This window comes from Dermatophagoides farinae, chromosome 4 (assembly GCF_024713945.1).
Source record: "Dermatophagoides farinae isolate YC_2012a chromosome 4, ASM2471394v1, whole genome shotgun sequence".
NCBI lineage: Eukaryota > Metazoa > Arthropoda > Arachnida > Sarcoptiformes > Pyroglyphidae > Dermatophagoides > Dermatophagoides farinae.
The window spans coordinates 5,475,344-5,501,391 of NC_134680.1; the positions used below are offsets into that span (position 1 = coordinate 5,475,344).

The 26,048-nt window shown below is 29.0% G+C and overlaps 5 protein-coding genes across 6 annotated transcripts in view; 3 read left to right on the plus strand and 2 right to left on the minus strand.

Annotated features, from left to right (window-relative positions):
• The first annotated feature begins 382 nt into the window (after positions 1-382).
• On the plus strand, positions 383-5,519 carry LOC124490445 (uncharacterized). Its single transcript, XM_047052941.2, has 12 exons — positions 383-1,061; positions 1,317-1,421; positions 1,509-1,728; positions 1,817-1,937; positions 2,021-2,108; positions 2,171-2,259; positions 2,314-2,377; positions 2,508-2,793; positions 2,909-3,089; positions 3,179-4,006; positions 4,091-4,459; positions 4,535-5,519. The coding sequence occupies exons 1-12, from the start codon at positions 978-980 to the stop codon at positions 4,575-4,577; spliced, it is 2,478 nt and encodes an 825-aa protein (XP_046908897.2). The 5' UTR covers positions 383-977; the 3' UTR covers positions 4,578-5,519.
• Positions 5,520-5,589: 70 nt separating this feature from the next.
• On the plus strand, positions 5,590-9,975 carry LOC124490443 (bumetanide-sensitive sodium-(potassium)-chloride cotransporter-like). Its single transcript, XM_047052938.2, has 14 exons — positions 5,590-6,025; positions 6,092-6,167; positions 6,238-6,473; positions 6,583-6,696; positions 6,762-6,873; positions 6,960-7,523; positions 7,611-7,868; positions 7,947-8,339; positions 8,399-8,462; positions 8,527-8,882; positions 8,960-9,170; positions 9,236-9,443; positions 9,528-9,595; positions 9,678-9,975. Exons 1-14 carry the CDS (start codon positions 5,813-5,815, stop codon positions 9,805-9,807), a joined length of 3,003 nt encoding a protein of 1,000 aa, XP_046908894.1. The 5' UTR covers positions 5,590-5,812; the 3' UTR covers positions 9,808-9,975.
• A 972-nt stretch (positions 9,976-10,947) lies between these two features.
• On the plus strand, positions 10,948-15,933 carry LOC124490446 (bumetanide-sensitive sodium-(potassium)-chloride cotransporter-like). The gene is made up of 15 exons (XM_047052942.2): positions 10,948-11,684; positions 11,761-11,973; positions 12,046-12,121; positions 12,197-12,432; positions 12,544-12,657; positions 12,721-12,832; positions 12,902-13,465; positions 13,554-13,811; positions 13,910-14,302; positions 14,359-14,422; positions 14,487-14,845; positions 14,924-15,134; positions 15,210-15,411; positions 15,492-15,559; positions 15,641-15,933. The coding sequence occupies exons 2-15, from the start codon at positions 11,764-11,766 to the stop codon at positions 15,768-15,770; spliced, it is 2,997 nt and encodes a 998-aa protein (XP_046908898.2). The 5' UTR covers positions 10,948-11,684; positions 11,761-11,763; the 3' UTR covers positions 15,771-15,933.
• On the minus strand, positions 15,874-19,060 carry beta-Man (beta-mannosidase). The gene is given in 6 exon segments (XM_047052940.2): positions 15,874-18,067; positions 18,138-18,146; positions 18,148-18,218; positions 18,275-18,514; positions 18,590-18,736; positions 18,799-19,060. Coding segments are annotated over 6 exon segments (2,712 nt in total). The 5' UTR covers positions 18,923-19,060; the 3' UTR covers positions 15,874-15,946.
• A 1,220-nt stretch (positions 19,061-20,280) lies between these two features.
• Positions 20,281-26,048, minus strand: part of LOC124500361 (uncharacterized) — a 31,371-nt gene continuing 25,603 nt past the window's right edge. For both annotated transcript variants that reach the window (XM_047064429.2, XM_075730782.1), the window contains exons 6-8: positions 24,497-24,644; positions 21,716-24,150; positions 20,281-21,629 (exon numbers count right to left, since the gene is read on the minus strand). In XM_047064429.2, coding sequence (XP_046920385.2) covers positions 21,286-21,629; positions 21,716-24,150; positions 24,497-24,644 — 2,927 coding nt within the window. In that variant the 3' untranslated portion in view covers positions 20,281-21,285. The remainder of the gene's footprint in view (positions 21,630-21,715; positions 24,151-24,496; positions 24,645-26,048) is intronic.

Here is a 26,048-nt window from a genome sequence, read left to right on the forward strand (position 1 = left end):
ATCTTTATTTTTCGGCTACAAGGATACAATATCTGGTAATGATGATGATGATGATGATGATGATCATCATCATCGAATTGAATTGAATTGAGAAAAAAAAGAGTAATAGAAAAAGCAACTGTGTATCGTTAATTTCCGTTCCTTATTCCAACTTCTCTCTCTCTATCTCTCTCTCATTCGATTATTAATGGTAACATTAAACATATGTACTACTCTGTGGCTTGACTATCCATCATCAAATGATGATGATGATAGCTTCCTTCCTCTCTTTTATTTCTACTTCTCTTTTTTTTACGATGTGAATGTGATTTTTTTCTTTCTTCTATCACCATAACTTCGATAAAATTGATCGCTTCAATGAACATTTTTTTTCTTTCTTTATTTCGTTCATTCGTTCGTTCGTTCGTTTTTTTTTGTTGTATCTGACCAAATTAAGTCAAATATTTCAAATGTGTACAGTTCACCTGTGTTATATAACAGCCATTGTATCATGTTTATTGTGAATTAAACATTAAAACTAACAACCCCCCCATTACTACAAGCACATAAACACATTGAACATTTGACAACAACCTGTTTTTCTTATTATTATTATTCTTCATTTTCTTTCACACAACAACATATACCCTTTGTGTTAGCGTGTAATGAACTTTGTAATTATAATCATCATCACCAATATATATAGTTTGAACGACCATTAACAATAGATAACGACGACAACGACAACAACAACAACAACAACGATAACATTCGAATGAAGAAGAAGAAGAAGAAGAATAAATTCAGAATGTATTTGACCTTTTTTTTTGATGTGTGATATATCAAAGTGTTAAATATTTTTGATTCCATTCATTTTTATATGAATGACCCCATCATCAGATGTTTTGCATTTTTTTTTTTGTTTGTTTATTTATTTGTTTTTTTTATGAAAAAAAAATTTAAAATCTTATCATATCGTAATCATATATGATTTCATAATGAAATGTTTTGGCACATCGAACAAAGTATATCGTTGCAAAATTGTTTTGCTCGATGAAACCGAATTGATACAAGAAATAAAGGTAAACAAATAATAAACTATAGTTTTATCTGATGATTTGATTCTAATTAAACATTGTTATCCAAACAAAAACAAAAACAAAAAAATAAATAAATTTAATCAACACACCCACACACACACACACACACACACGCACAAACCACAAACACCACCTACACACACACACAAAAATCACAATCCCATTGTGGTCGTTTAATGATAACATCTTGTTTTCACATATACAAAATATAATATAATATAATTATTATTAAAATAGGAATCTCAAAAAGGCCAAGATATATTGGATATCGTATTCAAACATCTTGATCTCCTTGAAACCGTTTATTTTGGATTACGTTTTATTGATTCAAAAGGATTTTCTGTAAGTAACTTTTGATTGATTGTTTGTCTGAAATTTTTTTTTTTCATTGAATTGAATTGAATTTTGTGTATATTCAAATAATTTAAGAATTGGCTTGAACCAAATAAAAATGCCATCAAACAGGTGAAAGAGATTGAACCAATCACGTTATATTTTGGTGTAAAATTTTATTCATCTGATCCATGTAAATTACGTGAAGAATGTACTAGATATCAATTTTTTCTTCAAATCAAACAAGATATACAACAATCACGATTACCGGTAACCAATGAATTGGCTGCACAGTTATTAGCATTTATTATACAATGTAAGAGATTTGATTTTTCTTATTCAATCTGATTTGAATGATTTTGTTTTCAATGTTTGTCATTTGTTTACAAAACAAAAACCGACAGCTGAGCTTGGCGATTATGATCCAAAAATTCATCAATTTGGTTATGTATCGGAATTCTGTTGGATCGAAAATCAATCATTAGATTTTGAGAATAAAGTTTGTGATTTACATAAAAAATTAATGTAAGTTTCAAGAATCTATTATTCATATGACCACATTTGATGTTTAAATATTAAATTCTATTCAAATGGATGAACACATACAGTGGACAAATTCCAACAGCTGTTGAAATGCAATTTCTTGAACGAGTTAAATGGCTTGATCTTTATGGTTGTGAATTACATTCGGTTATGGTAAACAAACAAACAATGGTGTTACCGATAAAAAAAATATAAATTTTACTGCTTTCACTTAGGCTGAAGATCGTTATGAATATTATCTAGGTCTTGGACCACATGGAATAATTGTATTGAAGAATAAACTGAAAATTGCCTATTATTATTGGTATGTTTTTTTCCATTCATTGATTGACTGACCTAATCATTATTAATTAATTAGGCCACGAATAATTAAAATATGGCGTAAAGGAAAATTTTTCATGATTAAAGTGATTGATAAAAATGTAATAATAAGATCCATTCGATCGATTCAGATCATTATTTGATGACAAAACATATATGACATTAATATGAACTTTTCTTTTCCATTCTCATCATCATCTTCTATCTTCTATATATAAATATTTTATGTAGAATGTAGATAAAACCTATGGTTTTGAAATGTATGATCGACCATCAACAAATCGTATATATAAAAGTTGTAAAGATCATAAAGAATTTTTTAAATTATCACAATCAATAAGAATGCAACCATCTTATTTATTAAGTCATATAAATGATGGTAATAAATTGTCATCATCATCATTGTCTAATGGAGCCATACGAATGATAAATCAAGATTTTAATCGGCCAAATCCTTCATTGATAAGAGTTTCAAGTAGACGTTTTCGACGTACTGGTGTACCGGATGGTTCAGAAAGTATGTTCAAAAACAGAGTCAGCTGATCAAATCAGGATTTAAATTTTTGTTTGTTTGTTTATTTGTTTTTCTTCTTATTTCTTTTTTTTCAAATATATTCGTTTAATATGACTAGATTCAGATTCAAAGCTTAATAATAAAAATGGACAATTTTATGAAGGTGGTGGTGTTGGTGGCGGTGGTATTAGTGGCAGCAACAATAATAAATGTTTACAACCGATTTGTCGTTTTAATTCAACACCATCAATTCCAAAAGCTGAATACGGTGCCATAAATCCGTATCATAAATCTGAAAGGTTTGTATGAATTTCGTAATCAGAAATGAAAATGTTTTCAACCTACATTTCTATTTTTTTTTAAATTTATTACTATTATTAATCTTTAGTGGACTTTTTTCCAAATCGGCCAGTGCATCACCATTGTCCGTTCGTAGTGCATTTGTAGCACGTTATGATTATGGCCGTATGAATTATGTTTCACCAATGAAACGTAATGCATCATCAACTAGTTTACGTCGTAATCGATCATCAAGATCAGCCGATAATGATAGTGAAATTAGTCGTTATTCAAGACATTCATCATCAAAAGTAATGGCAATACATTCATCATCGATTCATAATAATGGTATAGGCATTGGTGGTGGTTGTTCTTCCGACATAAATGACGGTAGTGGCTATATGCCACGATCAAGAAGAAAATATTACATTGAACCACGTATGGTTGAATGGGATGAAACAATGGATAGACGTAATAATTATTCAACAATGCCAACAACGTCTACAATGGCAAAACAATGTTCAAATGCAGTGGTTAGAAATGTAAATAAAATTATCTATCAATCATCTAATCATAATCATCATCATCATCATCATGATAGTGATTCGGAAACGGAAGATCGACGACGATATATGCAGCCATCATCACCAACACCATTACATCATCGTAGTAATCGAAGTTTGAATCGAAAATCTACTGTACCAACTGAAATACAGAAATATATTTTTCATGAACCAATCGATACAACAGGTTATACTGAAGCGGAGAAGAAAAATATTCAATTTACAAAAATTCGTACCGAGCCACAATTATCAAAATCAAAATATCAGCAACAACAACAACAACAACAATCATCAAAATCAGATGTTGAATATTATCTAGGTAATCGTATAACAAATCGTTATGATAAAATGAACAATCCCAATTTTATGGACAGGTAATAATTATTAATTTCTTATTGATTGATTGAACCAATCGAAATATATTGATTATATACAACAAACAACATTTTATTGATTAGAAAACCAATGATGAATCTGAATCGAATAATGGATGTACATCAACAGCAACACTCACCTACACAGATTATGAATGTTGGGATGGCCACCGATAATAGTAATAGTAAAATCTATTATGATAAATCCAATGTAAATGAATCGCATAACAATCATCATCATTCATCCAATATTATGGCCGTTACAACGCCACCTACACGTTATTATTTTGATCAAAGAAATCTGGTCAATGGTCATCATTATCCACAACAACAACAACAACACAACAGCAGCAGCATCAGCAACAACAACAACAACAAAATTCAAATTCATCATCATCACCACGAGTTACATTTCTACCATCACATAGTACGGCATATTATTCAAATAATGATGTATGTATTTTTTTTTTTAACGAGCTCATCAAATCTTATCTTATTAATTATTATTTACAATCATTTTATATTCAGGATTATAAAACGACAGCTGCTGCAACAACAACAACAACAATAACAAAAGGTTCAAATATGAATGGTGGCATTACAATGGATGTTGGTAACGTTGGTGTTGGTTATATGGTTAATGGTAATAACAAAGATCATCTTATTGTACCATCATTACATTATAATCATCATCATAATCAAAAAAATAATAAATCACCGAATGAAATGAGCACCGAATTATGATGCCCACAATCCATCATGGCCATTTTGGTACAATGATTATCATCATAATCAAAAAAAAAAAAAAAAAAATAATAATAATAATAATAATAATAAATCACCGGATGAAATGAGCACCTAACTTTGATGCCCACTATCCATCATGGCCATTCCGGTGCACTGATAATCATCATTATCATTATTTATTAGCCACAAATATTTTTTTTTTTAATTGTATAATTTAATTTAACCCATTTATTGTGGTTACAAATTCTGATTCGAAATGTTTAGATTTTTGTTTTTTGTCTGTTTGTTTGTTTCTCGTCTAGTTTAGCGATGATATTTGTACATTTTTTTTTTACAATCAAATCTGTAACCAACAAAAAAAAAAACAGACACACACACACACACACAAACACCTGTTACCATAATAATGATGATGAAGATTTTGAAATGAGTAAAAAAAAACAAATCATTCATCGTTTGAGCATTTGCACTAAATGAATGATTAATTTTTTTTTATTGATTATTTTTAATCTTTATAATAATTATTGAAAAAATTTTTATAATTTTGTTTGTGTTTGTGCTAGATATGAAAACTATTTATTATCGTTTAGCGTTAATGTATTTTTTTTTTTCTTATAATAATGGAATAAAAAATTGACCTAACTTTGTAATGATATATAATTGTTTTATTTGTTTTTTCCGTTTTTAATTCCGCTTCATTATCATTACAGATATGCTTAATAATAAAAATTATTTATTATTATTATTATTACAAGTGAAAATAAAAGTTGATAAAAATGATGATAATTTTTTTTTATGTTAAAAATTGAATATAATAAACATCAGAAAACAAAAATGAAATAAAATAAATGGAGAACAGCAGAAAAAAGAATTTAATTTTGATTTTTGTTTGTTCTCGTTGATTTCGATTTGGATGATAGTAAATAGTTTTTCTTTGATTTTTTTTCTCTTGAAACCTTCATTCCTTTTCACAGATATATATAGTGGTTATCGTTTGATTTTGTGAAATTTTTTTTCCTTAGTTTTTAGTTCATTTTGTTATTTTTCACTTGTTACAAGATGACAGAAGTGAATGCAACTCAACGACGATCATCATTTTTTCCACAATGTCTTCGTCGTTCTGAACGTAAAGATTCAATATTTCAATCAGAATCGACAAAAATTCTTCATCCATATACGAATAATGAAAAAAGACCCAGTGATTATCAAAGTGATATGGATAATCATCAAGAATACAATTCATTAAAATTCGGTTGGATCAATGGTGTCTATGTAAGTTTTAATCATTCATTGATTTAATTTAAATCAAATATGTCATATGTGAATATTTTATTTTAGAATCGAACTGTACTCATTATATTTGGTGTTATGTTATTTCTCCGTATGGGATGGATAACTGGAAATGCTGGAATTTGTAAGTAGAATTCTTGATTTTGTTTTGTTTTTTAACTATTTCATATTTAATTATCGTGTGGAAATATTAGTGGGCTCAATCGGTATTATTCTCATATCGACATTATTAACATTTTGTACAACATTATCAATGTCGGCCATTTGTACGAATGGTGAAATTGGTATTGGTGGGATTTATTATATGATTAGCCGTAGTCTTGGCGCCGAAGCTGGTTCAATGATCGGTATAACTTTTTCATTGGCAAAAGCTATACTTGTCTCGTTGAATCTAGTTGGTGCAGCTGAAACAACTGTTCAATTAATATCGGTATGTTTATATAATAAAATAGATAGGGCGTGTGTGTGTGTTTGCATGTTTACAAATTTTTGTGATGATTAATTAGAATGATGATATGTATGATTTATATTAAAATTAGTCGGCTAATATAACGATAACGAATAATATCGATAATGATACAAGATTACTTGCAACTGGTTTCTTAATTATCGTTGCCATTATACCATTAATTGGAATGAATTGGGAAGCTAAAGTAAGTGAAAAAAAAAAAATGAAAATCAAAAAATGAGTTAATCATCAATAATCTATTCATCATAGACAACGTTTGTCGCTTTAATGGTACTTCTAGTTGCTATTTGTAATTATGTAATTGGTACATTTATACCATCAACAACAGAACAAATTGCACGGGGAAATCTTGGATGGAAACGTAATTATTAATCATTTAGTACTGTTCTTATTCATCCTAATTAATTTGATTTATTAATGTGTACGTGTTGTTTGTTTCAAAATTAGCACAAATTTTCATGACCAATCTTTTTGGACAATATGATACTAGTTTAGCTGAATTATTTGCAGTATTTTTTCCATCCGTTATTGGTATATTTGCCGGAGCTAGTATGAGTGGAGATCTTCGTGATCCAAATACTGCTATACCGAAAGGAACATTTTTAGCAATTTTAACAACATCGTCGGTTTATATAATACTGGTATTTTTTTTAGGCTTTACCGTATTACCATATGCAACAGGGAACTATGAAGAAATGCAAAATGTCATTTTTCCATTGAATTTTACTTGTATAACAACGGAAAATGGTTGTCCATATGGTTTAATCAGTGATTATCAAACAATGACATTGAGTTCAGCATGGGGGCCATTGATATATGCCGGAATCTATGCAACAACATTGTCCAGTGCACTTAGTTCATATGTTTGTGCACCGAGAATATTTCAAGCACTTTGTGAAGATAAGCTAATTCCATACATACATTTTTTTGCTAAAGGTTATGGTAAAAATAATGATCCAAGACGTGGTTATGTATTGACATTTTTAATTTCAATATTATTCATCATGATTGGTGAGTAGTAGTAGTTTACAATTCATTTCTTTTCCACCTCAATCATAAGATCATAACTTGGTTACTTTATAAAATTTTTTTTTCCAGGTAAGGTTAATTCCATTGCTCCGATTATATCGAATTTTTTCATGGCATCATTTTGCCTTGTTAATGTAACCTGTTTTCATGCATCGTTTGTTGGTTCGCCAAGTTTTCGTCCTACATTTAAATATTATAATAAATGGATTAGCCTTATAACCGGATTGATCTGTGTAGCCATAATGTTCTATCTGGATTGGTTATCGTCAATTATTACTGTTATTGTAATGTGTCTGATTTATATCTATATATCTAAAAAAAAACCCGGTATGAATTATCTTAAAATCATTAATTATAATTATCATTTCTCTTTTTTTTCATTTTCAAATTTAATTCTTTCGATAGATGTCAATTGGGGTACATCGACAAAAGGTCATGTCTATAATAATGCATTATTTTCAGCATTACGATTAACACATACAAAATATCATGTGAGAAATTTTCGTCCATCCATCCTATTATTAACTGGTAATCCAAGTGCTCGTATACCATTAGTTGAATTTGCCAATAATATAACATTACATCGAAGTTTATTAATGATTGGTCATATTGTTGATTATGATATACCTAATCAAATAAGAGAAAAAGTGGTTGAATCACAATATGAATGGATGTATGAAAGAAAAATTAAAGGATTCTATCTGTTGCTCGAAGCATCATCATTGACGAATGGTGCAAAAATAATGTCACAAATTGCCGGTCTTGGAATAAAATTATCACCAAACATTGTCATGATGGGCAAGTTGGGAATCTGCATCAAAGTAATTTTTAAAAATTCAATAAATTTTTTTATTCAGGATATAAATCAAGTTGGCGTGATTGTGTTGTTGAAGATTTACTTGATTATTATAACGTTATCATGTAAGTCTATTTGATTAGCAGGAGATTAAAACAAAGTTCAAATTCGTTTTGTTTCTATTGATAGAACCACTCATGAAATGTCATTAGGCATCATTATATTACGAATGCAAAAAGGATTAAATTATGCTGATCTTTTTGGTCCATTACATCAACAACAACGACAACAATCAATTATCGATATCGATGACATTACAATCACTGCAGATAATTCAAACAATGGAAATATGAATACTAAATCATCTCAAATACCAAAAACAAATGATGATAATGAGGATGGTATGAATAATAAATTTTCTAATGTTATAAATCTCGAACGTCGATTATCCAATGCAATGCAAATAATTGATTCGAATCAACAACAATCACCACAACAGCAACAACAAAGAATGACAACAAAGAAAAATTTTGAAAAAATGAAAAGTATAAACAATTTTTATCCTGTTGAATTTTTCTCTTTATTTTTTTTCATTTCTTTATTGTCATTCACACATAAACAGCTTTGATGCCACGTGATAAAATCGAAGCACTTAATCTATTTAGTAATAAACAGAAACCAGGATCAATTGATGTATGGTGGCTTACCGAAGATGGTGGACTGACATTATTGATACCATATCTTTTAAATGTTAGCTATAATTTTAGTAATTGTAGTATGCGTATATTCTGTCTATCAAAAAATGCTGAAAATATTGAATCGACTAAACACAAGTATGTAAACAAAAAATTGAAGAATTGAATCATTTCATCACAATTATTATATACTGCACACACAGGATGATGGGACTATTAAAACGTCAACGTATTCCATTCAAAGAATTGACCGTCATACCAGAATCGGATTTAAATCCATCTGAACAAAGTAAATCACTATTTCAATCAATGATTGAAAAATTTATGGCTAAAAATGATTTGAATTCAACAACAACAACTACGGTTCCGGTTAAAGTATCGGAAGCTGATCTAAATAAACATGAAAAACTGGTAAAGCAAGAAAAAAATAGCATTATTTAGCAGACTAATTTGAATATATTTTTTTCTCTTTCCATACCTCCCCCATTGATGAAGACGAATAAATATCTAGAAATTCGTGATCAATTAATGTTACATTCGAAATCATCGGCATTGGTTGTTATGTATGTTAATCTATGAATTTATCACTTTGATTGATTGATTGGAATGATTTTTGTTTTTATTTTTTTCTACATCAAATTATAGGACATTACCATTACCACATGGTGATATAATAGCACCATTATATATGGCATGGCTTGAAACGATAACCAAGGATATGCCACCGTTTTTATTCGTACGTGGACGTAAAAATGTTCTTTTTTGTGACAATTGAATATAATGTGAAAATATAATGTGAAAACAAAATCAAAATAATACTGACATCTAGTTGTCCGAAATGAAATCGGAAATAATCATAGGGAAATTTTGAATTGAATAAATAAATATTTTTTTTTTTTTTTTGGTTCAATGAAAATAAAATTTTATAAATAACATATGTGATTCATTTTTTTGTACAAGATTATTAATTGTTTTGATTCGCAACGATGAGGCAAAAAATGCTAAATAATGAGGAATCATTCACCAGATCTAACCATATGAATGGTGCACAATTTTAACGGTAATTAATTGGATATCATAGACATGAGAACCATCATGTTGAAAAAGGCCATCAATTTTTTGCAGAAATATTTTCTGATCATTCATTAGTTTTGTTTTTTTTAAATGACCCAACAATAGGAAATTATCTCTTATCAACAGTTGACCATTAAGTCAATGGTTCGAAATCCAATGGCTACTTGTTTGTTGCTCATTTCATCTCCAGTATGAATTGTTGTACTTAATCGATATAGAATCTGATAATCAAGACCATTTGGAAACCATGGTTTGATTGTCATTTTTTTGAAATCATAACAAAAGTGTTGATAAATGTTTCACCATCTGAATTGAATTGTGATTGAAATGTAAAATTTGGATGACATTCGCCATGTTGAGATTCAGGTGGATAAAGTGAAGATTAAAAACAATTGAAATTAATGATAACATTGAGAATTTGATTCAATTACCCGGTGGAATTGGATATTCTTTTCGAAGAAAATAATCTCTTGCATAAACAGGTGCAGATGTAAAACTAATTTGTATGACATTTTGTTGAGTTTTGAGCAAATTTTTAACCAAAAATCGATAACGAACAAATTGATTATCTACCGTATCTCATTGATAATCATTCAACGTTACATTAGCAATCGTATATCGTGTATGTATTTTTTAAAAAAAGAGCTCCTAAAATCTTATAAATTTATTATTTATAATCATTTTATCTTACCACGTCACCACACAGGATTATAAAATGACAGTAGCAACAACAGCAACAATGACGATGACAAAAGGTTCAAATATGAATGATGGCGGTACGATTGATGTTGGTAGTGGTGGTGTTCGTTTTATGGTTAATGGTAATAACAAAGATCATCTTATTGTACCATCATCATTACATTATAATCATCATCATAAATAAAAAAAAACTAAATCACCGAATGAAATGAGAACTTTGATGTCCACGATCCATCATGGCCAATGATGATGATGATCATCATCATTATTTATTAGCCACAATTTTTTTTCTGATTGGATAATTTAATTTAACCCATTTATTGTGACTACAAATTCTGATTCGAAATGTTTAGATTTTTGTTTCTCTTCTAGCCATGATTTTTGTACAATTTTTCTTTTTCTTACAATCATCATCATCAGCATCATACCGTTGGTGTCATTGTTTTTTGTACTTTCTGACATTTTTTTTACAATCAAATCTCTTACCAACAAAAAAAAACACCCACACAAACACCTGTTACCATAATAATGATGATGAAGATTTTGAATGAGTAAAAACCAATCATTCATCATCATCATCATTATTATCTTAGATAGCAACACGTGAAAAGAAAGTCCATAAAAATGATGATCATTTTTTATGTTGCATATCGAATATAATAAAAATTTTAACGATCAAACAAAAAATGAAATAAGATAAATGGATAATAACAGAAAAAAAATTTAATTTTGATCTTTGTTTGTTCTCGTTGATTTCGATCTGGATGCATACCAAAAAACAAAAGATTGAAATTTCGATGATCTCAATTTTGATGTGTCGTAAATATTTTTTCTTCGATTTTTTCTCTTGAAACCTTCATTCCTATCAACAGATATATAGTGGGTATCGTTTGATTTTGTGAATTTTTTTTCTTCTTAATTTTGGTTCATTTTGTAATTTTTCACTTGTTAAAAGAATATGGAAATGAATGTAACTCGACGACGATCATCAATTTTTCCGCAATATCTTCGTCGTTCTGAACGTAAAGATTCAATATTTCAATCAGAATCGACAAAAATTCTTTATCCATATACGATTGATGAAAAAAGACCCGGCGATTATCAAAGTGATACGGATAATGATCAAGAATCAAGTTCATTAAAATTCGGTTGGATCAATGGCGTCTATGTAAGTTTTATTCATTCATTCATTGATTTGATTGATTGAAATCAAATGTGTCATGTGAATATTTCAATTTAGATTCGTACCGTACTCAATATATTTGGTGTTATGTTATTTCTTCGTATGGGATGGATAACTGGAAATGCTGGAATTTGTAAGTAGAATTTTTGATTTTGTTTCGTCTTTTAAATTTTGCATATTTTATTATCATATCGTATGGAAATATTAGTGGGCTCAATCGGTATTGTTCTCATATCGACATTATTAACATTTTGTACAACATTATCAATGTCGGCCATTTGTACGAATGGTGAAATTGGTACCGGTGGTATTTATTATATGATTAGCCGTAGTCTTGGTGCCGAAGCTGGTTCAATGATCGGTATAATTTTTTCATTGGCAAATGCTGTGCTTGTCTCGTTGAATCTCGTTGGTGCAGCTGAAACGACTGTTCAATTAATATCGGTATGTTTATATAATAGAAAAAATAGATTGAGCGTGTGTGTGTTTGTATTTTTACAAATTTTCGCGATGATTAATTAGAATGATGATATATATGATTTATATTATAATTAGTCGGCTAATATAACAATAACGAATGATATTGAAAATGATACAAGATTATATGGAACTGGTTTCTTAATTATCGTTGCCATTATACCATTAATTGGAATGGATTGGGAAGCTAAAGTAAGCAAAAAAAAATCAATCAATCAAAAAATGAGTTAATCATAAATATTCTATTCATCATAGGCAATGTTTGTCTTATTAATCATACTTTTAGTTGCTATTGGCAATTATATAATTGGTACATTTATACCACCAACATCTGAACAAATTGCATGGGGAAATCTTGGATGGAAACGTAATTATTAATCATCATAATCAATTTGATTTTATTGATGTCTGTGTGTGTTGTTTGTTTCAAAATTAGCACAAATTTTCATGACCAATCTTTTTGGACAATATGATAATAGTTTAGCTGAAATATTTGCAGTATTTTTTCCATCCGTTATTGGTATATTTGCCGGAGCTAGTATGAGTGGAGATCTTCGTGATCCAAATGCCGCTATACCGAAAGGAACATTTTTAGCAATTTTAACAACATCATCGGTTTATACAATATTGGTATTGTTTTTAGGCTTTACCGTATTACCATATGCAACAGGAGATTATGAAGAAATGAAAAATGTAACTTTTCCATTGAATTTTAATTGTATAACATCGGAAAATGGTTGTCCACATGGTTTAATCAGTGATTATCAAACAATGACATTGAGTTCAGCATGGGGACCATTGATATATGCCGGAATCTATGCAGCAACATTGTCCAGTGCACTTGGTTCATATGTTTGTGCACCGCGAATATTTCAAGCACTTTGTGAAGATAAACTATTTCCATACATACATTTTTTTGCTAAAGGTTATGGTAAAAATAATGACCCAAGACGTGGTTATGTATTGACATTTTTGATTTCATTAATATTCATCATGATTGGTGAGTAGTATTCGTAGTAGTTTACGATTCATTTTTTTCCCACATTAATCATAAGATCATAACTTGGTTACTTAAATTTTTTTTTTAGGTGAGGTTAATTCCATTGCTCCGATTATATCGAATTTTTTCATGGCATCATTTTGCCTAGTTAATGTAACCTGTTTTCATGCATCGTTTGTTGGTTCACCAAGTTTTCGTCCTACATTTAAATATTATAATAAATGGATTAGCCTTATAACCGGATTGATCTGTGTAGCCATAATGTTCTATCTGGATTGGATATCGGCAATAATTACTGTTATTGTAATGTGTCTGATTTATATCTATATATCTAAAAAAGGACCTGGTATGTATTATCATAAAATCATTTGTTCTCCAGGTCTATAATTATCATTTCTCTCTTTTTTATTCATTTTCAAATTTAATTCATTTGATATTCGATAGATGTCAATTGGGGTACATCGACAAAAGGTCATGTCTATAATAATGCATTATTTTCATCATTACGATTAACGCATACAAAATATCATGTAAAAAATTTTCGTCCATCCATTCTATTATTAACCGGTAATCCAAGTGCTCGTATACCATTAGTTGAATTTGCCAATAATATAACATTACATCGAAGTTTATTAATGATTGGTCATATTGTTGATTATGATATACCTAATCATACAAGAAAAAAAGTGATTGAATCACAATATGAATGGATGTATAAAAGAAAAATTAAAGGATTCTATCTGTTGCTCGAGACATCATCATTGGCGAATGGTGCAAAAATAATGTCACAAATTGCCGGTCTTGGATTGAAATTATCACCAAACATTGTTATGATGGGCAAGTTGAGAATCTGCATCAAAGTAATTTTAAAAAATTCAAAAAATTTTTTTCAGGTTATAAATCAAGTTGGCATGATTGTGTTGTTGAAGATTTGCTTGATTATTATAACGTTATCGTGTAAGTCTATTTGATTAGCAGGAGATTAAAACAAAATTCAAATTCGTTTTGTTTCTAATGATAGAAACACTCATGAAATGTTATTAGGCATCATTATATTACGAATACAAGAAGGATTAGATTATGCTGATTTTTTTGATCCATTACAACGCCAACAACAATCCATTATCGATTTCAATGACATTACAATCACTGCAGACAATTCAAACAATGGAAATATGAATATTAAATTATCTCAAATACCTGAATCAAATGATGATAATCATTCAGATATGGATGGTATGAATAATAAACTTTCTAATGCTATAAATTTCGAAACTCGATTATCCAATGCAATGCAAATCATTAATTCGAATCAACATCAATCACCACAACAGCAACAACAAAGAATGATAACAAAGAAAAATTTCGAAAAAATGAAAAGTATAGACAATTTTTATTTTGTTGAATTTTTCTATTTGTTTTTTTTTCATTTTTATATTGACATTCACATATAAATAGCTTTGATACCACGCGATGCAATCGAAGCAATTAATCAATTTAGTAATAAACAGAAACCAGGACCAATTGATGTATGGTGGCTTACCGAAGATGGTGGACTGACATTATTGATACCATATCTTTTAAATGTTAGCTATAATTGGAGTGATTGTGGTATGCGTATATTCTGTCTATCGAAAAATACTGAAAATATTGAATCGATTAAACACAAGTATGTAAACAAAAAATTATAGAATTGAATCATTCCATTTTCATTGATCAAAATTATTATATATTGCCAACACAGTATGATGGAACTATTAAAACGTCAACGTATACCATTCAAAGAATTGACCGTCATACCAGAATCGGAATTAAATCCATCCGAACAAAGTAAATCACTATTTCGATCAATGATTGAAAAATTTATGGCTAAAAATGATTTGAATTCAACAACAACAACTACTGTTAAAGTATCGAAAGCTGATCTAACTAAACATGAAAAAATGGTAAAGCAAGAAAAAAATAGCATTATTTAGCAGACTAATTTGAATATATTTTTTTTTCTTTACCTTCCCCATTGATGAAGACGAATAAATATCTCGAAATACGTGATCAATTAACATTACATTCGAAATCATCGGCATTGGTTGTTATGTATGAAAATTTATGAATTTATCAGTTTCATTGATTGATTGGAATGATTTTGTTTTTTTTTCTACATCAACCAAATTATAGGACATTACCATTACCACATCGTGATATAATAGCACCATTATATATGGTATGGCTTGAAACGATAACCAAGGATATGCCACCGTTTCTATTCGTACGTGGACATGAAAATGTTCTTTCTTGCGACATTTGAACATAATTCACATATATATGGACAAACTCCGTTCTTGGAGTCATTTCAAAATACCGCTGACATTTAGTTGTTCGAAATGAAATCAGAAATAATTATAGAGAAATTTTGAATAAATAAATATTTTTTTTATTTGGTTCAAAGAAAATAAAATTTTATAAATAAATTACAAATGTGATTCATTTTTTTCTTACAAGATTATTAATTGTTTTGATTCGCAACGATGAGGCAATATCTTCTTTTGGAATGTCTTTCGATATGAAAATTTGTAATTTTTGCCGATTAATTAGATGAAATCCGTTATCAGAAAAAATGCCAAATAATGAGGAATCATTCACCAGATCTAACCATATGAATGGTGCAATTTTATCGGTAATTAATTCAATATCATAGACATGAGAACCGCCACGTTGAAAGGGACCATCAATTTTTTGTAGAAATATTTTCGGATCATTCATTAGTTTTGCATTTTTTAAATGACCCAACAATAGGAAATTATCTCTCATCAATTGTTGACCATTGATAGTACCGTTAAGTCGAACATTTATGAAACAATTATCACGATTATTACATCTGGATTTATGAAGAAATTCATTCATATTCACTTTGAATGCCATGGTTATATCAAATGGATTAGTTAAACAATTAATACGTTGTATTGAAATTGGTTCCTGTTTAGACCAATCGTAAATCTCAATATCGACATTAAAATCTGCTACATGGGAATGATCATCACGTACAATGATTACATAGAGATTGTCGTCATCTTCATAGACATCCACTAATAGATCATCAAACATACGTTTAGCATAATAATGTAACATTTTCCATTTGCCTTCATATTCAATTGATGTCCATGAAAATCCGGGCCAAATATTGTTCAATTGCCAATAAAGTGCACCCATTGTGAATCCATTACCATTATGATAATTGATACGACGATTTCGACGATAGAATTCCGTTTGTATTTTGATAGCCATTGATTGAAATATTTGTGACATGTAGATAAAATCATCTAAATGTTCAATACTAGGCACGGATACATTTTTTGGCAATGGTAAATGTTGATCCATAAATCCAATTAGATAAGCTAGGCCATTCATTTGATGTTCACGGTGTGTCAGTCCTTCATTGAATGGATATTTTAGATATTCAACACTCAGGTATTTATGTAATAATTCTAATGATGGTAATGATTGAAAACCATATTCAGAAACAAATTTTGCACTAGGTGCTGTTCGCCAATCCCATGCATCACCAAACATAATGTAATGATGATTATCACCATATCGATTATTTTGTGGCATGGTTGATATGTAATTTTCTCGTGGACTAACAATGCCATTCGATGGACTGGATGAAACGAATGGCCGAGAATTATCTTCATTCAAAATGATTGGCATAATTGTATCGATATAAAGCTGAAGATAATCACGTTTATAATCGGCCAAATGTTGAGCCAATTCTATCCACCACATACCAGCAATAGCCATTTCATTTTCATTATTACCTGCCCAAAGTGCTATCGATGGATGATGATGTAATCGACGAATTTGTTGACGGATTTCAGTCGAAACTGATTGAATAAATTTTGGATCCGTTGGATAAAGTGCACAGGCAAACATCATATCTTGCCAGATCAATATTCCATATTCATCCGCTAATTGATAGAAATAATCTGATTCATAGATACCACCACCCCATACACGTAACATATTCATATTGGCCACTTTAGCTGACCATAATAAAAATTGTACATATTCCCGTTTAACATTTTCGCTCAATACATGTGCTGGAATCCAATTCGAACCTTTAGCAAATAATGGTACACCATTTACACGAAAATAGAAAGAATAAGCTTCAACAGATGCATTTAATCGATCCTGTACCAATTCTATGGTTCGAAATCCAATGGCTACTTGTTTGTTGCTTATTTCATGTCCAGTATGAATTGTTGCACTTAATTGATATAGAATCTGATCACCAAGACCATTCGGAAACCATGGTTTGATTGCCATTTCTTTTGGAATCATAACAAAAGTGTTTACAAATGCTTCACCATCTGAATTGAATTGTGTCTTGAATTCTTTTACGATTAACACTTGATCAGCCAATGATAGTGTAAGATTTGCATTGATCGATGCTTTTGGTCGACTTTCCATCCAAACGGTTGCATTCAATAGCCATTGATTTGATTGTTGTTCATAAACAGTATTGACTGATATGCTACGAATCAATACATTATCATAAGCTTCAATTGCAATTGGTTGCCATATTCCTTGAGTTGGGAATGCCGGTCCCTTTGTAATTACAAAAAAAAAACATTATAATCAGAACAAAAACAAAAAAAAAATATAAGAAATATCTAACCCAATCCCAAGGAAAATGATGCTTGCATTTTTCGAATAAAATTTGGATGACATTCACCATGTTGAGATTCAGGTGGACAAACTGAAGAATAAGAACAATTGAAATTAATGATAACAATTAAAATTTGTTTCAATTACCTGGTGGAATTGGATATTCTTTTCGAAGAAAATAATCTCTTGCATAAACAGGTGCAGATGTAAAACTAATTTGTATGACATTTTGTTGAGTTTTGAGCAAATTTTTAACCAAAAATCGATAACGAATAAATTGATTATCAACCGAACCTAATTGATAACCATTCAATGTTACATTAGCAATTGTATCCAAACCATGGCAGGTTAAATAAATTTGATCATAAGTTAATAATTGTTTTGGAACTACCAAAAAATGATCAAAGAACGAAAACATTTGATTATTGCAAAAAGAAAATGTTGTAATCAATAATAACTTACAATCAAAACTTTTTACATATGTCCAATTGGCATATGAAACCCAACGATATTTAACATCATTAAAATCATTGTACAATTCATCAAGAATACCGGCATTGACAAGATCTGAATAAATGGTTCCAGGTACTTTAGCAGGTAGACTGTTTGCTGTTTGAAATATACAGTAGTAGTAAATGAGAATTTTGAATTTAAATAATAATTTTACTTACATCGTTTATTTGCATCGAAAACATTCCAATCATTACCATCCAATGGATGTATGATTACAGCTGTAATGGTATTGATGATGATCGTAAACAATTCAAGAACAATGATGATGGCTGTATGATTCATGGTGATTTTTTTTTTAAATTATCACAACGATCATTGAAACACTGAAAAATTTTTGTAAAAAATAAATGATTAAAATGTCAATGATGATGATGATGATGGCAAATACACAAAATTTGGTTGAAAAAAAAATAATTGAAAATAGAGAAAAAAAATATTGATAATTTTTTTTAGAGCCAAATGTAGCTGGCGTAGGTTGATTAAGTTTAGGTTGATTATTTATAAATCGTTATCGACCATCACATAGTACCAGATAATAAGAATAAGTGGTCTCCTCATGACGCCCACTCAAATTTTATCACTTTATATAATTGATTGATTGATGATGATGATGATAGTGATTATAACATTGGAAAAAAAATCAAGTTAAAAATTTTTTTTCCTCAATTTATGAATCATTCCAAATCCTGTAGGTTAACACAGTTAATACAGGTTGTTTTTTTTCCACAATTTCCATCAATATTACTTGAGTGCAAAGTAAATTGGCATATTGGTCGCTGTTGTTGTTGTTGTTGTCAATACTAAGTGAATGATGAACAAAAAAAAATCGTCACCATGGATCATGGATACTCTGTCTCTCTCTCTCTCGGTATACACCAGGTTATTGAAAACGGGAATGTGTGGGAAATGAAATTGTGTCATCAAGAGGGAAAAAAATTGTTTTCATTAGCAAATAAAAACAAACCAGAATTTTTTTTTTCAGAACCAGAACAAATTATATATCTTTTTATTCTTATTATTATTATATCTCGAATCGAATCGATTTCATGCTTATATGTGAATGTGTCAATAAATGTGATGATGATCATATATGAAAAAAATGTCAATTATGAATGAATGAATGAATGAATGATTGAAAAAAGAGAATTGACATCTGATGAATAATAATGTGTATGGCTTCTATATATATCATATGATTGTGTTTGTGTATGTTTGTGTTTAACATTTTTATTAATACGAATTTATTGTTTTTATTCTGTATACAAATGTATTTAAAAGTTATTCATAATAATGATAATGAAATGAATAATAATAATAATAATAATTTCAATGTTCCAGGAATATATGGCCAAAATGTGGTGATGGTAGTAGTAGTAGTAGTAATTGTAATGATGATGTGCGCAATGTTTTTTTTTTGTTTTTGAAAAAAAAATTCAACAGAAAAATTCCCTGGATAATCAAGAAAAAAAATGAAAACAAAAAAAAATTTTATGGACACATGTTATGAATTACAAAACAAAACAAAACCAAAAAAAAACAAGAAAGCCCAAATCCCAAAAAAAAAGAATATTCTTATTGTTTGCTCATGTGTATGTATGGCGTTAAACATTGTTTTATCTAATAATCGAAAATTCTTCAAATTTTCTTTCTTTTTTTTTTGTTTTGTATATTTGTCGTGTTTGTTAGTGGACGAAAAATATATCATGAATGAAAGAATTAAAAATTTTCTAATTCTGCCATTGAATATTGAATATATAGAATAATTAATGATGAAAAAAAAATTAGGCCCAAAAAAGGAACATTTGTTTGTTATTGATGAACAATTCAATCAAGAAAAAAATAAAAATTCTCATATATGTGAAAGAAGACATATCACGAAATCGATTATTATATCGGATAATCGATGATTGTCTTCATTATTCATCTATATTATTATATACTAAAATTGTTTTCCACAACAGAACAGTTAGCAATATTTTTGTTAGAAAAAAATAATAATAATTTTGTCTCTCTTTGTGTCTGTCTGTGTGTGTGTGTATTGTATTCAAGGCAGTTTGGTTTTAAAAATATGAAAAAATTTATAGTTTTTGTTTTCAAATTACAATCAATAATTTTGTAATTCTATAATAACAGTATTAATCAATTATAAAGAGAATGAGAAAGAAAAAACATGAGGCCGCTATGAACATCCAACCCAGTCATCATATTCCATTCTTGTATTTTCTTTTTACCAGTTTTTCAATTTTTTTTTGGTTAATCAATCAATTATTATATATGATGATGATGTTGTTGTTGTTGAACACAAAAAATAAAACGTATGTTTCGATTGGTTCCTTGAATTTTTTTTTATGCGTGTTGTTAGTGTATTGTAATTTAGTGTTGAAAATGAAAACAACAACAAAAAAAAATTTGGATGGCTTTTGATGCTTGTTGTTGTTGTTGGGTGTTCCAAATGTGAATTTTTCGTGTAATTTTTAAAGACAAAATAATTTTTTTTCGTATGATAATAATCAATAAAATGAATTGAATGGAAAAATGAGAAAAAAAATAAGAATTATGCATTCAAACGAAAAAAAATGAATATTTATAAAAATGTTAGTGTGTGTGTTTGTCTGTGTTGAATTTGAATTGAAATATTGAGCATACTATAAATGATTTTCAATCATTGTACCCGCAGTATGATGATGTAAATTTTGATGGCTATTGGTGTTGTTTACCAAAAAACAATTATTATTAGTATTGGCTGATATTAAATCCAATGATGATAATTTAATCGATATTGGGCTATTGAACAACGATGGCGATGATGATGATGATGATGATGATGAAGGTGGTGATAATGTTGATGTTGAAGAAGATGGTGATGATAATGGTGATGATGAATTTGATGATCCATTACTATTATTATTATTGGCTGAACTGGTTAATTCATAACCATTGTTTAGATCAGATCCATTGACCAATAGATTGAGTAACACACTATTTGATGCTAAAATTCAAAGATGAAAAAAAAAATTAATAATGACAATTAATAAAATGAATTTAGAAAAAAAAATCTATAATTCAAATACATACAGAAATTTTTGATCGTCGAATCAGATCGTGGTTTTTTGAACACATTTTCTTTGATTATCATTTCATTTGTTTGCCGTTGTTGTTGTTGTTGTTGTTGTTGCTGTGTTATTGATGCAATATTAATGGCCGTTGTAGTATTGGTTGTTGCCATTTGTTGTTTTGGAACTTTAAATTGTTGTTGTTGTTGTTGATGATTAATAAATGCAACTTTAGGTATAAGTTCATTATTTTTGGTCAATACAAAATGATGTATAGATGCTGTACCGGTGGTGTTTCCAGCAGCATTTGGTAATCCATTTATACTAGTACCATTACCACAACCATTATTATTACCATTATTATTGATCAACATTTTTTGTGCCGGTATATCCGGTGTTAATATAAGATTCTTAATCTTTTTTTCACCTGTTTGTGTCATTGTTGTATAAACATAGATATTACTATTTTTACGTTTCATTGTTGTAGGTATTGTTGTTGTTGATGTTGTTGTTGTTGAACGATTATCATTTGAAAATGTTGTCAGATTATTGCTACTACTACTACTACTTTGTTGTGTACCAATGTTTGTCTGCTGTTGTTGTTGTTGTTGTAATGAACATTCAAGAATTTGTTGTTGTCTTTCCTGCAATTGTTGTTGAAATTGTTCACGATTTAAATTATTATTATGATTATTTATTGTTGATGTTTGATTCAATAACTGATTTGATGAGCTATAAATCTTGTTTTTTATATTACAGATAAGTTGATCGTTTTGTAATAATGCTTCCAGACAACCACTATTCAATTTTGGAAGACTTGATTTATTATTATTAGTTATTGAAGATTGTTGTTGTTGTTGTTGTTGTCGATTGAATTGATCATTGAAACCATTAAATTTTATATTATTATTATTATTGCCACCATTAACATTGTTGTTGTTTGTCATTGTTAAATTATTATTATTGCCATCGTTATTAATATTATTTGTATTTGAAATCCAATCAAAAAGATCATCCAGATTTGAACATGGAAAATCATTCAATAAATAATCATCATCGATTGGTATAAAGGGTGCACGCATCTCTAAATCTTTATCATCATTCATATTATTATTATTGTTATTGTTATTATTATTATCACATAATTTTCCCATCGAATCATCAGATATTGATTTTGGTGAATATTGTGAAGACGATGACGATGATGATGAAGACGATGATGATGATGATGATGATGATGAACAATTCATTAATGAATCATATGAACTAATGAATGATGTATTCGATGAATTTGATAATAAAAATTCATCATTTGTAAACGATAAGAATGGATCATTTGAATTACAATCTAGTCCATTAGTTTTTAATGAATCTTTTATCGAATTATGATTATGATTATTATTATTATGATGATGATGATGATTATTTATATCGGCAAATGTTTCTGATGATGGAAATTTTTTCATCATAAATTGATTTTCAAATTCCATACTAAAATTATCCAGGCTATCCAATTTGAGCTTATCATTACCATTTGTATCTAATGATACAAGATTATTAAGAAATTCATCTTCAGATAATACACCACCATTAGCCGATATATTAAATGAAGAACTATTCAAAAATATTTCATCAAAAAGATTCATGTCTGTAAAATCCATATCAGGAAACATTGGTACACAAAGATCACCAGCATCTGGTGCTAAATGTGTTAAATCATCAGCATCATTCAATACGGTAAGACCATTATTATCTTCAGTGAAAACAAGAAAACCACTTTCCATGTCGGCCGTTTTAGGTGCCAACACTTGTTCTGTACTTGATATGAATTGATCAGTTATTGATTGAGGCTGACAGATCGATTCGACAAGCTGTTGTTGTTGTTGTTGCTGTTGTTGTTGTTCAAATAAAAGTTTTTGCTGCAACTGCTGTGTTTCGAATTCTTGATCTTGTTTTTCTTCTTCTTCAATTTTAATAATAAACGATGGCAACGAAGAATTTGTTGATGACGGTAATGGTGGCGATATCAATGGAGGATGTTGATCATTTGTTAAAACCGGAACCAATGCTTCTGTTGTTGTAGATGCTGAAACTGATGACAATGATGGACATGCAATATTGCCCAATTCTGGAACAGAAACCAATGATACAGAAGAAACAGATGATGATGAATTTTGTTGACCAATCGTTTGCTGTTGTTGTTTGATTGACGATTCAATAATCGAACTTGTTGTACTAACAACCGAATGATTAAGTGATGGTGTCAATGTTGATGCTGTTAACGAATTATTTTTATCAACAACATTTATAATTGGTGATGATAATTTTGTATTATTATTGCAAACAATAGTAGTACAAGCAGCGATATCGGATCGAATTCCACTATTAATCGTCGATTGTTGTTGTTGTTGTGGTTTTTGTACATCCGAAGTCAATAGATGACCATTCACAATGTTACTATTGGAAACCGAATAAAAAACAAAAAAAAAACGATATAATTTTATGGTCAAAGAACGAGGTCAAATTCTGGGTGTGTGTGCGTGTGTACATGCAGAATAATAATAATTACAATTTGTAACCACTATTATAAAAAAATGGAAATATGGTAAATTATTTTTTGCCTTATTAATCATTAAAAACTAAATTATCATTTGATGATTCTTGATATGATGATGATTAATGATGATCTATAAATATTCTAGGAATCAAATTCAAGTAATTAAAAATCATGCGCCGATATATTGTGTGTGTGTGTGTGTGCGCCATATTTATATATTTGGTATATGATAGTCGTAAAACTTACCTAATAACCTGGTGTATCAAAATAATACTTTGTGGTCTGGTTGAATTTGGTTCATTTATAACCGTTGCTTGTGTTGATATCCAACGATAGCCACCAGTTTTTGCAAGAAATTTATATTTACCAAAATCACATTGTCCTTTTGCGAACACTGAAACAAGAATAAAAATAAACACATACACAATAAGTTATTATATAGAATGGAAAATAATCATAGAATTTAGAAAAAAAAATAATGATATGAAAACTAAACACAAATAAATTTATTATGACAAACAAAACCAGACACAGATAAACAAACAAATAAAACACACATGTGTTTGTATTATGTTTTTGTTGTGTTTCAAAAAAATAAAATGATAGACAGGTATAAAAGAGAAAACAAATCAAAATTCTATTTAGTCTACTGCTACCCAGTATGTGTGTGTGTGCTTTAAATCTGTTTATTTCAATCATTTTGTCGAGATAATCATCATTTATAATACATTTCCATGGTCAATTGATGATGAGCAAAATAAATCGAACGATTCAAATTCGATACACCGCAACAATCATATCATAATCAAGTGATTTTGATTTGATCATCATTCATCATCATCTATATAGAAGATATAATAATGATTATATCGTACGTGTGAAAAGATGACGTCAATATCCGAAAGAAAAAAAAACCCATACCATAGATTGATTCATAGAAAATCGTAAAAAAACGATTCCATTAGAATTTCGGTGAAATCAGGTCAATTTGAGAATTATTTCACTTTGTTTTAAATGTCAACGGCTATTAGTGGTTGAAATTTACTTCAATTACACAAAAAAAAACATAAAGACGATGATGATGATAATGATTAATGAAATGCTTCAAGCAAAAAATGGAATTTTCGTTTTAGGAAAAAAAACCTGAAAATTACCAATGAAAAAAATATCAAAATAAAACACTGTTCACAAGATCATTATTAAATAAATATTAAAAAACATTAAAACAAAACAAAAAAATTACAATTTTCATATCTAATCTTTGATGATTTTTTTCTCCACGTTTAAATCACAAATACACACACACACACACACAAGAGACAAAATATCTTCTGAGCAAAAAAAAAAAGATATGTCACATAACAACAACAACAACAACAGAAACAGAAAATATAAAACAGACAACAGAAAGATAACACCCATAATAGAGAAGTTGGATTCATAAATTTTTTTTTTTTTTTTTTTGTTAAAAAAACTTCTGATCAACGTCATCATCATTGAGGTTTACCGTATAGTAGGAAAACAAATGTGTGTGTGTGTGTGTATGTATTGTATGCCATCATGTATGATGATCATGATCATCATCATAAAATATAAACTATAAAAAAATGATAAATAATGATAATGATGGTGATAATATCAAATATGTACAACACACACCCCTATATGTAATATGGCCTTGTGATTTTTTTTTCAATTCTTCTTCATATAAAAAACATCATCATTGTATGGGTTTCTGGGTTTCCATCCAGTAGATGGGTGTGTAAAAATGATGATTAGGAAGTGTAAAGCAAAAGTT

Bases quoted from the DNA above. Each gene is read 5' to 3' on its own strand.
- LOC124490443 (XM_047052938.2), top strand. From the start codon at position 5,813: ATGACAGAAGTGAATGCAACTCAACGACGATCATCATTTTTTCCACAA. The intron at 8,340-8,398 runs GCAAGTTGGGAA...TTTTTTATTCAG, and splicing joins ACCAAACATTGTCATGATGG to GATATAAATCAAGTTGGCGT. The intron at 9,596-9,677 runs GTATGTTAATCT...ATCAAATTATAG, and splicing joins TCATCGGCATTGGTTGTTAT to GACATTACCATTACCACATG.
- LOC124490446 (XM_047052942.2), top strand. From the start codon at position 11,764: ATGGAAATGAATGTAACTCGACGACGATCATCAATTTTTCCGCAATAT. The intron at 14,846-14,923 runs GTATAGACAATT...ACATATAAATAG, and splicing joins AAATTTCGAAAAAATGAAAA to CTTTGATACCACGCGATGCA. The intron at 15,135-15,209 runs GTATGTAAACAA...TTGCCAACACAG, and splicing joins ATTGAATCGATTAAACACAA to TATGATGGAACTATTAAAAC.
- LOC124490445 (XM_047052941.2), top strand. From the start codon at position 978: ATGAAATGTTTTGGCACATCGAACAAAGTATATCGTTGCAAAATTGTT. The intron at 1,062-1,316 runs GTAAACAAATAA...TTATTAAAATAG, and splicing joins AATTGATACAAGAAATAAAG to GAATCTCAAAAAGGCCAAGA. The intron at 1,938-2,020 runs GTAAGTTTCAAG...GAACACATACAG, and splicing joins GATTTACATAAAAAATTAAT to TGGACAAATTCCAACAGCTG.